The following is a 13665-nucleotide window of genomic DNA, read 5'->3' as shown; positions in this document are numbered from 1 at the left end:
TCCCTGTTTGATATTTGTCTTTGTTTTTGTTGTTCCATATCTATACTATTGTCAAATACTGCACCGAGATTCCTATTTTATCACAGAGTCACCGTCCTTCAGAGAGACGACATCAATGTACTTGGAGTTATGCTTTGATGTGAACATTATCGGTGTATTATGAAAACTATAAATTAAGGTCTGGGATATTGATGCATAAAATTTGAAAAGTAGATCCCTCGGAAGCACCGAAAACAAGGCAAACAGTGAAAATTGCAGACTCGGTTTGATTAGTCGGATATGTTAAAGTTTTATTTAATTTCGTTGCCATGATATATTCGGAATGATTTTTATTTTCGCTATAATTTTAATTAAAAATAATTTACTTCACATGAGATAGATATCTAAACTGAAAGAAGTTTTTTATTTAAAATAAAAATTCCTTCTGTTTATCTTGTAGCACCAGATGAAATAAACTGTTCACCTCTCCCCTCTATGTTTCCATACTAGGAGGTATTCTGATAAATACTGAGCCCTAGCTTTTCTCGCTCGCGACACCAAAAATACTCGGTCGCTCGAACATTAAGAATCCTGCTCATTTCCATTTCTACACGTGCGGAATTTCAACAATCAAATCTATAATAAGATCCTATAGAAGCATGGAACGCAGTTTAGCAAAATTTAGCAGACTTGGTCTGACTGAATCTGTTTATGAAAGTAATTAAGTATACAACACCATTCACGCTCCTGGCACCGGCTAATGTGGATCTCTATAATTTGATAATTCTGAACGGACTCCATGATCCAAAATGACCAGAAACAATAACAACACTTATTAATATGTTGTTTCATTGGTGTATGCAAAAATATAAAGTATGTAAATTTCAACACAGTTAAATATGCAAAAAAGTCAATACTCAATTTATAAATTATACTGTTTAAGACCAACTTTCATGAGAAATCATTTTTCTGATACTGCTATAATGCAGAAATACTATCAGTTGACAGGTGGACAACTTTAAGCCCTTCCTTACTTATTTTATCAGCTACCAAATAATTCTGTTCTAATACCATATTAATGTCATTCATATATTTGGCCTCCTTAATGCCTTGTAGCTTTGATAAAAAATAACGATACACTTATATCCCTATTTTCTCTTGGCCTGAAACATAATATAACGCACCCATGTTGTTTTGGGACTTTTAAGCAATTTGATAGGTTTCTAAACAATACATCTTAACTTAACATGAGTATGATTTATACAGAGGTTTTTTGTTTATTCCATTGTAAGATTTGTGCCATCCACTGAATCAAGACTAGGCATAATATTTTCATGAGAGGCATAACCTCAAATGAGAAATTAAAGTATACTACACAAACGAAATAAATATTCCTTTATTTCAGGCCTTTTAAATAGTTTTAACCAAACTGTATCAATTTTACTTACACGACGTAACGTTACAATGTATAACTTTTATATTTAAGTATTGTAGACGCATTCTTAATTATATATGTAGAGCTATGTCTTTAATGAAATTTATAATGCTATAAGAATTTCCTATATGTACCAGTCATATTAAGATATTTTTCACTGTTATATATTTATATAAACCACCGTTATATTTCTATAAACCACTATTTAAAGATTTTTCACTTTAAAAGTTTGATATGGAAAATAAACACAAAGGGGTCACCAGGGCCTCTTGAAATGGCATATTTCAGCTTAAAGGTTTCAGTACAAACATTGATATAAAATGAATATTTTGTCACATTTGTACTAAGTAAATTATTTGGAATGAAAGGAGGAACAAATGAAATGATGGTTTAAAACTTCAGGACTATTTTGATGGACTAAAACAAAAATATCAGCACAAAAAAACAACAACAACAAAACAAACAAACAAACAAACAAAAAAACCTCACCTCACTTACAACGCAGATAAAGGGTACTTTTTATATTTCTTAACTGTTGCAACTTGATATAGAAATAAAAATATATGGACATAATTTTGCCTTCCAAGAACTATTAATATTTTTCCACTGCTTAACATTTTATATATGAAAAGAGAGTTATAACAGAAACAAATTTATATAAACGTCACTATCTCACTATACATATGACACAGAGAGATAGATGTACTATTTGGTGAGTTTCTCACTATACATATGACACAGAGAAATAAATGTTATATTTGGTGAGTTTCTCACTATACATATGACACAGAGAAATAGATGTTATATTTGGTGAGTATCGAATGCTTTCTTTTCTTCTTCTCCTCCTTTGTTTACAAGATGACATCTAGAATAAAAGACAAATATGTCAATACTCTTTTCTGAAATAGAAGACAGATTATTCGATTCTGGCTAAAACAAAATAATCAGGTTTTGTTCTATAGGAGTGGAAACGAATACACATACTACATTCTAGTCTAAAAGTATAAGCACCATTACTCACTATATTTACCATCTACCATCTATGCCATCCTTACTTCAACGTTAAAATGTGTGCATATATATTTTCTGGAGATTTTTTTTTCAAATATTTGTTTTAATATCAGTCAATATGTTTCCATATGTTTCAATTTTAATTATATTTGTATTTCCATCATTGCCTTTGTTTTGATTGATATCACATGTAGGATTTTTTTTGTTAAATGATTCTACCCTTGCAACCGGTACAGACCAAGATCAGCCCACTCATCATTGGTCTACAGTGTTCGCTACAGTGTTCGCTATTCAGTCAATAACTTTTCAGTGAATACCCCTTTGAATAGTTAGTGGTGCTGCCCAAATTGAAATGAAAGAGCAGGCCATTTTAAAAATTTAGCCATGTAAAGGTTAAACAAGCAATCATGTTGCTATTTCATAAGTACAGAGGTCTGTGTTACGAAACAAGATCATTATACATGTACAAATACATCAACTCAGAATGGAAATTCTGAGTCCAACACATTGTAAATAGCACAATATTACAGTCATTCTTCGCTATATTAAGCCATTTTTAAGAAACTAGACTTACATTGAAGGCAAAAGGCTCTGGAAGTAGTCCCACCTTAAACCTTAAATTGTCACTGAAGAAAAGCATGAACATCCTGACTATGAACAGTGACGCCTGTCAAAATAGAGTCTATTTTATATAAAATTTTTTATAAAATACCTGTGGTTTTGCGTGCTAAAGTGTGGCGCGTGGCCGTTAACTGTTACCAGTTGTAATCATGGGTTGCATAACACTTTAATTAAAGTCGTTTGCCTATGAACATGTAGGAATATTGCATTAACTTAGCTGATACCTAATAGCAGAAAATACGTATATGATATTGCCATATAAAATTGTTAGAATCGGAATTAATCGTATAATTCATAGTATTAACCAGATGTTTAAAGAAAACAACAGCAGATATTATCTTTGGCAGGTAAGAATTTGTTAAAACAGGTCATGTATTGCTACAGAGGTGTACAATTCACGGACGTTTTGTATTTTGAACGTAGATTAGGATGCACAGTGAAATAACATAACTAACCGTCAGACTGAATTGTATCCCGCCTTTTCCAGCCTACCAACAGTTTGTAACACAAAGCGGCGGTGACAATTCTGAGTATGATAGACACGGAACATATAACCAGAGCTACAATGTAAATTCCATCTTGTGCCAACGTTTTCCCCCTGTTTCTCATGTCTAATGATGCCTGTTTTATAAAAAACGAAATTCAAATTTGAAAATGTATTAACATTATTTTCGACAGATATGATTGTAAATCAAAAAGTCGTTTTTATTGTGTACATCATTTTACCAGTTTTCTTCATATATACCAAACCTGATAGTACAACTTTTTATCTGACCGATCTACACATAAATTCTGATTGTAAGATGGCAGACTTCTATATATAATAATAATAACAATAATTCTTGTTCGTATTTCATATCTGAAAAATGCGTTGTTAAGCGTATAGTAAAGAAGTGACTGACGCTTCTCTGTATTCTACACTGGTCGCAAAATAAAAATCAATCGTGTCAGGCATGGAAAGTGTAAAAGGAGTTTCATATAACTCAGATATCAAATATGAATGATATTTAATGCATTTACGTGAAATCTGGCACATCAGAATTAAAAGCTGCCATTTTCTATAATAAAAAATTCAAGTTCATTTTTGCGAGGTCGATGATAATCCACTTTTACGACAACATATTTGCTTTTGGAGTGATTTCGAATTAACTAAATCGGTTAAAATTATTGACAGTTTTCAACAAATACATACACAAGTAATTACTTACTTCAGTAATCATGAATAAACCAAATCCCAAATTTCCCAGCCATAAAACGCCATACATGAACCATAAACAAATATAACACTTTGGCCTCTCATCTATTTTGACCTAGAGCATGTAATACCATTATGTTACGAATGTGGAGATATATGGAAATACATACAGAAAATATAACACATTAAAATATTTGCTCGTGAAAAGTCAACTCTTTGATCATAGATGGCCTTAATTAAGGTTAATGAGGTTTCTTGTGCAAGTCGCATCCGTAAAGTCGCGCCCCATCATTCGCAACACGGGATTATTATAGCATTGTTTAATTCACATGAGATAAGACGTATAATGATAGTTCAGAAAAATAAACTCAAGAGCAGCCTTCAATATTCAAATGTTTTTATAAACTATGATCAATCTCATGCTAATAGACTGATGTCCAGCAATTTCGGTAATCACATGTCTCAAATAAGTATGTGTACGACCTTTGCTGAAAGGTCATACATTGTTTAATTTACTAGTCGACAGAACTTTGTTGTTTGAAAAAAAATTATCTGGCAATAGTATGACTGTAAATAACCGAGACTCGAAAATGGTTTTTGTATAAGCTGACGTCTGCATAAAGCTTATATGTAGTCTGTACACATGGCGATTGGGGCTTTAACGCAAATTTTGCTCAACTTACAATTATATACCCTATAATGCACATGATAATGCTAGCTGCTGCTGCGGGGAGGATGACAATCCTATCGCCAAGGTCAAAATGTGGTCCTTCCGGCCACAGCAAAGCCATCACTGAGAACTGCAATAAGTATAATGCAACTTCAGATTTCAGTATAGTAGCAAGATGTAATATTGCTATATTATTTATAAAAATTAAAATAACATGTATGTAATGTTTGTGAAATAAAAGATACATTTACTTGGTCATTAAAAATCTTTCCCCAATTACGTTCTGTACTACAACAAATGTTTGCCACGGTCCTTACTGTACTTAATATATATTATAAGGTATTGGTTGAAACTGAAACATGCTGGTAGTTATACCAGGAAAGTTTTTATAGACCGTACTTAATACTTCAAGATTTTTTCTTGTTTCCGTACTCTTATGACGACTACATTTGAAATTGCTTACCGATATTTGAACATCGTACAGAAGGACACTCCGGAATGAGTTCTTATATACATGAAGCTTCTGTGCATGAGGTGACGTACCAGCTGATACCATAGCCATTCTGTTGCACATCATGTACCTGACCAGTTTGAAGATCGCCACTAGTATTGCAATTACACTGCTCGTGCAGAACAAGATAATACTCGTCTGAAAGTTAAACTTAAATTATGTCCAATAATGCAGGCTGTAGTCTGTAGTCAGCGACAAGTAAATTATGAAATAGTTGTGGGATGACGTCATTCCCCTAGAATTGTTGTAACATGAACTAATGTACAAGAGCTGTCATGCTGTTTCTATGACAAATACAATTGTTAAACAAGAGCTGTCACTATTGGTGACAGATGCCCCCGAAGCATGCCCAAGAATGCTACAGTTGTCTGCGCAAAACACACACATCATTTCGTGACCTTGACCTTGACCCAAGAGACCCGGGTCATAAGCGTGACACACCTTCTCAATATGGTTAATAACATCTGTGTCAAATTAAAGAGAATTCCTAGAGTTTTTTTCCTTTCATAGAATTTTTTTTAAATTCACATATATGATAGGAAAATTTGTGCTGAAAACAATGAACAGATATAAACAATAGGTCACCAGGCTTGTTTTTGTGAAAAATTGTTTTGAACACACCCACTGTTGCCGAAACTGCCAGCGATTTTTCAATATTTTCATAATTTTCTGCTTTTTTATAAATACCAACCAAAATATACATCAAGACAGCACAATACGTTTTTTTTCTTTTTACAGATTTTATTATATACTTATTTGATATCATAGTCATATTTGTAATACTCTATCCTTACAATAATGGGTACAAATGGAAAAAAATATTGTTTCATATTTACTTTTGTGAACTTTTTTCAATGAAAAAAACCCATAGTGAAGAATATTTTTTTAAATTTTGAAAAAACTCTTTCACAGAATTTTTTCCTGTTTTTCTTGTGTATAGATAATTGTATTGTGAGCATAAAAATGGCTAAAAATGTATGGGTCACCAGGCTAAATTTTATGTTAAGACCGCTAGAATACAACACCTGTTCGGACGGAAATGGCGCGAACCTGGCCAAATTGATTACATGAATGTTTGCTAAAAGTTAAAAAAAAGTTTTAAAAATTCTTAATTCTTTCTATTATTGAATACTAAATAATCTGAAAGGTGATATTGTCTTATCAGTACTAAGTCAATTATCTTACATTATATGAACAACACTGTCTTTGTACTAATATGCGATGTGAAAACACAACCACAAAAATAGCAAAATACCTGTCAGGCATGATACTTGTCAATACAACATAAACCAGTATCAACATTTGATTACTGATAAAACTTATCAAAAATGTTATTTCATTCAAGATTCTTCATATTAAAGATTGTCTGTAACATGTTTCAACAAATGTTGACTTCAGTTCAGTTTTCCATAGAAAGTGTTGGCTGCGCAGAAAGATGCGCATAAAACACTATAGGAATTCCCTTTAATTTCAAATCCTTGGATAAATGGTACAGTTATTGACCAGACAATAAACACCTTTAACATCTAAATGTGACCTTGACCTTGGAGCTAGGGATCTTGCGCATGGCACGTCGTCTCATGGTTAACATTTATGCCAACTTATTTCAAAATCCCATCATGGATGGCAGAGTTATGGATCGGACACGAAACAGACCCTTTTAAACTTTAACCTCTAAGTGTGACCTTGACCTTGGAGTTAGGGGTCTGAGTCTTGCGCATGACACGTCGTCTCATTATGGTGAACATTTATGCCAAATTATTTCAAAATCCCTTTAGAGATAGTAGAGTTGCAGCCCGGACAAAAATTTACATGGACGAACAGTACGATTTTAATATGCCCACCTTCGGGGGCATAAAAACGACTTTGAAATATAGAAAAATATGAGCCATGCCATGGGAAAACCAACATAGTGGGTTTGTGACCAGCATGGATTCAGACCAGCCTCCGCGGATGCACAGGCTGGTCTGGATCCATGCTGGTCGCAAAGCCACTATGTTGGCTTTCTCATGGCACGGCTCATATATTGATCGAAATGCGCAACATGCGCATAATAGCAATCAAAGAAATATTAATCAGCTCATGTGAGTGAGAAGAATACAAACAATTTTAGGCCATTGTATGACTTCCTTTATATTTCATATACTATTTCTACACGTTCATGTCCAAGAAAATATTTTACGACTACGGTGTGTGTGGGTGGGGGGGGGGTCTTGATTTAGGTGTGGGGAGAAAACGCAGCAAAACTTTATTTAGCTAAAATAGCAAAATAATATTTAGATTTTGATAAAACTTGTATTGAACGTCCGATAAAGATTCAAGGTCTAAATATGCTAGAGTACATGAAATCTTTTAAAGGTAGAATACAGGACTAATAGCCGAGAAGGTGATTTCTTTGTCTTATAAATAACCAATAATTATTTTCCAAATGTGTTTTTGGTAATAAAATTAGTTGTTATGTCGGCGATTAACTTTTTCATTAGGTACTTGTCAAGTATAAGTAATGCATGTAGTCTACCTTCGTTACAGTGGAAGGGAGATAATCATTGAGAAATTTAATGAACATTTGTTTAACTATGATATTTCTTTGTTATCAAAACTTAGACAAATTTTGCATCACTAAAAAGATGCTTTTGTGAGCTTTGTTTTACTGAGTTTCTTTTAAATATGACCAAGCCTTGATAATATGTTGAAGTTAAAATTATCAATCGGTAACTAGTAGTGCATCGTTATGAACAGGCGTAACTGTACATCACAGGGTAAAGATGTATCTTTTTTTTATCTCCGGTAATGTGCTTATATAGTTAATATAACTTGTAGCATCTCACTCTATGCCTTTTGAATGATAACAATTCTACTTACCTTTGTAAAACTCGAGTCCTTATTCCAATTATCCACCCCATCAATTATAGCAATTATGAATCCAGTACCAAATGCAGGTATAATTATCATGAAATCCGAAGAGCGTTGGAAAATTGGCCCAAGAATTGCAAAAACCATACAGGAAACTAAAAGTTTAAATATGCAACACATTTTAAACGAAATCTTCAAATAGTATCAAATAATTTCTACAAACATGTGAGAAGGTCAACATTATTCCAGTTGTATGGTTACCATGTCGATGCTTCATTTTAGAAAAGAAATATAAATATGTCAACTTGAAATTGTGGTCTGATGTGAAAGAAATAAAATATAATTACCGGCATTTATGACTATAACAATGCAAAAGGTAAACTTAGCACTGTTGTGGTCAAGCTGCGTCATTCGGATAATGCTTATTGCCACGGCTGCTGTCAAACACAGAATGGTCACTGTTATGAAAAATATGAACAGTCTGCGTTCCTTTTTCGTGAGGCCCTGCCAAACAATTCGCTGAAAGTAACAATATCCAAAATAATTGTATACGGTAAAAGCAGTTTCGGAAATGTATTGTACACACTTTGGAAGACATTTTTCACTGTTTACCTATATAATTCAGCATATTTTATCTAAAAAGATGTGTTCTGGTCATAGTGGATTAGTACCCACTATAAGTCTTTTCATTTAGACAAATATTAAAATCATTTTCGACAAATGACGAAATGCCTCGTGCAGAAGCCAAACACCTAGCCCAGATATAAATATCACACAGATCCAAAAGATTTTTTTCCTTTTGATTTTCATTCGATAACTTGTTTGTGCATTGTTTGATGTTAGAATGTTTAACGTGGTAAACACACATAATTGACGTAGGCTTATAGGCTTACGCTTGTAACACACTATTTGCGCCCTTGGCCTACTATTGTTACTGCATAATATATTTGAATCTCGGTATCACGAAAATTCATTGGATCAAGCGCATTACTCTATGATACCATAAGTTCGACTTAATTAAACGATATTTTGTGCTCGTATTTTCATGTTTTCGATATATACGAATTTTGAGATAATCGAGTTCGTGGCATCATGTTTCAAACGTATCATTATGAAAAACAAAGACAGATATCAAACAGGGAATGCCACGCACCAAAAACGCAGCCTCCCCAAAACGAAACCCACAGCACGCAGACGTGCACACACACACACGCACGCACGCACGCACGCACGCACACACACACAAACACAAAGCCAACACACGAGGACAAAAACAGTTCAGAGCCCACACACGAAGACAAAACCAACGCCTTGGAACGGCCAGTGGCTAAAACATCACTGGGGAGCTTAAACCGGTTTATGGTGCGCACCCAACCTCACTCTTAAAGTTGTGTATGGTATGTTTAAGTCAGTCATGTACAAAAGCTCTGGGACTGCACAATATCGTCCCTCCAAACTGCCCCGACACTTCATTTGATTCGACATTGGTGGAGGGAAAGTATGGATAATCGTCTTGCTTGCTGACTGTGACAAAATTTTGAAGTGTAATAACTGTAAAGGTGTTCATCCATTAGGATAACCTGTGTCGTTTCTCTACGCGACGATGATTCATTTGAACACGTCTTAGATTTCGTTGTGACCGCAACTTTGCTATACCGTTCCTACGTCGGCTGATGGCCAGACGACATGTATGCAGAGAATTTGGACTAACTATTGCTTGTATAAATATTAAGTTGAAGGTCTATCATCTGTAAAAAATGTGATATTCTTGAAATTGTTGATTTTCTCGTGTAAATGTTATTTACAAAATATTTCTATGTGCATCAGATTTAAACAGATAAATAAACAATTAATCAAGCCATGACGAATAAAATGTCTAAGAATTGTTTTGCAAGTAATAAAGTGTGTAAGATACACATATGTACTTACCGGTCCGCAGCATGTTTCCTGCACCGATTGAGACCTCCCCAGTAAGCCTATACCTTCCGACTGCATATTCCTCTTCTGTTCTGTGCAGTAAGATGTGAACTGAAAATTATTGTATAACATTACATAATGTGAAATGTCAGTGCCCTCAGCACATCCTCAAGTGGTTATTATCATTGTTATGTAAACGTTACACACACAATAGTTGCAACTTCTAACAAGATCATAGTTTTATGAGATAAGCTTCGTAGTAAATCATTTTGACATTTAAATTAGGATTTTCGCTTTATAACAGCTAGATAACAGAAACTCCTGGGTCTATTCTCTTTGCTATTTTAAAACAGTAACTACTATTAACAATGATTAGTAAACATAAACATGCTTTGCAAGTATGACATGCCGACACCCGTCTGGACCAAAATACTTACATTATCGGACTCGTGGAATCCATTTTTTTCCTGATAGATTTAAGTTAACTTTGATATATTCAATGCTGGAACTACTTGTTTATGTTGCCGCGTTCCTTGCGCCAAAACTTTCACCGTTTCAAACGCGTTTTTAGCCTTATTTGTCTAAACGTATGGTCCATTTTGGCTAATATAACAGACTCGGTAGAAAGATATGTTTATAATAAAAGCAGGACCTTGACCTGCAATGATGCATTCGGCTCTCGTGGATACACATGCTTAGCAAGATTCACCACGAATACACTGCAGAATAAGGTACTGTTATAACAGCCCTATATTTGTCAAATATTTACATTAACAGTTAAGCATTTATAATAGTTGAAATACAATTGTAATGCAAGTTTGTGAAATCGTTGTTAACCCCCTTTATTTATATTGATTGTGTAACCAAGATATATTTATAATAAATGAAATTGCCTTTTGGTATGTTAAAATATCCCAATATCTATTATATACATATTTAAAACTAGAAATTATACTGAAATAAAAAGCAATCGTCTGTCGTTTTTTTTCAAAGGGGGCAATTAGAATATTTCATAAAATGATAAATAATACATTTCTGAAAGGGATCTAATTGTTTACTGGGTCATTCTTGGTTCTAAATAAATCTCTAACAGAATATACGAAAAATTAAAAAGTGTCATACAAATTGTTTAAATGTGATTTACTTCCTTTAAGGTTTAGCAGTATATCACAAAACCACAAACATTTTTTAGTAAACAAATAACATCTTTATAAACAAACCATCTACCCAAAACATTTTTACCGTTCTGTCCCGTAGAATTGGATACATAAAATATTCTAGAGTTGTTCCCCTTTGAAAATAATGCCATTTGTAAAGAAATAAAAGTAAACAACTGCCAAAAACGATGTTAAACTTAGTTATGTAAACTTTAAGCACTGGTACATTGTTGCAAATGCATCAAAACGAAGACATGTAACAGCTTTTGAAAAACGATGAGTTTTTAAAGGTGTTGATCTTTCCAGAAGTGTGGCCTCTTCATGCAGTCCCTTTCCAAAATTCTATATAAACATGAGTAAATTGACAATGATTTTTTAGAGCCCCTTGCCGGCGGAGGGATAGAAAATGCCGGCTGTATCTCCATGCTTAGGGGTACGACTCCCCCGAAAATGGAGCCACCTGTTTGCCATTGGTGGTGCGTAAGCCGAAGAGGAGGGTCCTGGATGTTGAGGTGCCCCATAGCACCCCGGGGAGATGATGTGTGCTTGTTTACATGTGTGCATCCTCTTTTTGGGATGTGGGTGCAGATACACATCTTTGGCCTCTGATTCGGTGTAGAGACCTCTTTGGCGGTCGTAATGGCCCGATACGATCAATCGGCTAGTCATGCCAAGCCCTAGGAAATATCTTTAATTACGTTTGCATCCACTTGTTCCTCACTTTAAATTGCATCTATGTGTTTTCATTTTTAGATTGAACAATTTTCTGTCTTTTTGCAAATTTATGTTATACAAAATCTAATATCTCACTATATTGTCATATCTTAATGCGCTCAGCAAATTTCATTGTACGTTCACACAGTTATTGAACACATCACTGTAATATGTATTTCCATCTTATTTCCTAGAAGGCGGTGGCTTAGGGTCAATTGGTTGGGTAAAGTAGCAATCCCTTCAATCCCCTTATTGCTTTCTGCAATACAGCTGGTGATATATTGCAAAATATCCGGTCAAGTATATCACTACAGTATCCCTAACATGTATAAGCTGGATATCCGCTTTGTTTACATGTTCCCTTGTTGGACTCCGCGGCGGGTGGAGGGTGCGAGTGATGAATCTTCTCACCGACCATTTGACTCAAACAGTATTTACCCTAGATTTCTGCTGATTCAGTCCACCAACGAAACATTTAAAATGTCAAGTACCTCTCCTTTTGTGATTGAGAAAACACTCGAGAGTGTCGCTGGTGCTCAGAAATCAGTTAAGAAACTACGTACAGGGGACCTGCTCGTGGAGGTTGACAAAGCAGCGCATGCACATAATTTACTAGGCATAACGTCAATTTTTAACCATCCATGCAAGTGTATTCCACACTGTTCTCTTAACTCCTCAAGTGGGGTCATTCGATGTCCTGATCTTGCAGGAGTATCGGAGACGGAAATTGTGCGAGGACTTACGGCGCAACATGTCACTGCTGCTGGACGCATCAAAATAAGACAATTAGGCAAAGAAATCCAAACGAACACTATCATTCTAACATTTGGCGTTCCATTTCTTCCTTCTGTTATCAACATTGGCTATCTTCGTACAAAAGTTTCCACTTACATTCCAAATCCTCTTCAATGTTATAATTGTTTAAAGTTTGGCCACAATGAAAACAACTGTAAAGCTGATCACATCTGCCAGAAGTGCTGCCAAGATGGCTATTCTCATGAATATGACACCTGCAGATATCAATTGCGTTGTGTGAATTGCGGCGTCCCGCATTCAGCCAAGTCTCGAGACTGCAAGACATGGAAGATCAAAAAGACAGTTCTCCATGTCAAATTCACACAGAGCATTGGATTTCCTGAAGCTAGACAAATTGTCAATGCTAAATTCGTATCTCCATCACTGACATCGACATATTCTTCCATAACAAAATCTAACTCAAACAAATCAACTCAATGTATTGATGCGTTTATGCAAACTGATTCTGTGCGTGTCCCAGATGTTCGAACCGAAAAGCCAAATGTTGCAGCAAAACCTGTTCAGAAACCAGTAGTTTAAAATGCAGCTGCTAAACCAAGGCTGAAACCAGCTGTACAAAATATTCCAAACTACGCAAATTTGCAATCGTCGAAGCAAAATGTTAATTTGAATTCTAATCAACGTGGGGTGAGTCAAACACCCAGACAAAAAATTGATTAGAAAACTGATGGGTTTGGAAAGGAATCAAATGATCCAATACAAACCCCCAACCGGTTCCCTCTTGATATGAACCGGTTGACAGGGGGAGGATGATAACGATCCGCCATTATCTGCTCCGCCCAGTTT

The 13665-nt window shown here is 34.8% G+C and overlaps 1 protein-coding gene across 2 annotated transcripts; it reads right to left on the bottom strand.

Moving 5' to 3' along the window:
* Positions 1-810: 810 nt before the first annotated feature.
* Positions 811-10350, bottom strand: LOC123552537 (uncharacterized). Of its 2 annotated transcripts, none has more exons than XM_045342260.2 (8): positions 10205-10350; positions 8623-8794; positions 8285-8430; positions 5375-5560; positions 4925-5041; positions 4255-4356; positions 3502-3667; positions 811-2279 (listed from the first exon to the last, which is right to left on the bottom strand). In XM_045342260.2, the coding sequence occupies exons 1-8, from the start codon at positions 10322-10324 to the stop codon at positions 2266-2268; spliced, it is 1023 nt and encodes a 340-aa protein (XP_045198195.2). In that variant the 5' UTR covers positions 10325-10350; the 3' UTR covers positions 811-2265. The 2 variants fall into 2 exon arrangements, with proteins under 2 accessions (XP_045198195.2, XP_045198194.2); XM_045342259.2 differs by lacking the exon at positions 811-2279 and adding an exon at positions 2348-3092.
* Positions 10351-13665: the final 3315 nt, after the last annotated feature.

The sequence above is a fragment of the Mercenaria mercenaria genome, chromosome 4 (genome assembly GCF_021730395.1).
Source record: "Mercenaria mercenaria strain notata chromosome 4, MADL_Memer_1, whole genome shotgun sequence".
Classification (NCBI taxonomy): Eukaryota; Metazoa; Mollusca; class Bivalvia; order Venerida; family Veneridae; genus Mercenaria; species Mercenaria mercenaria.
This window is presented reverse-complemented; position numbering and strand designations above follow the sequence as displayed.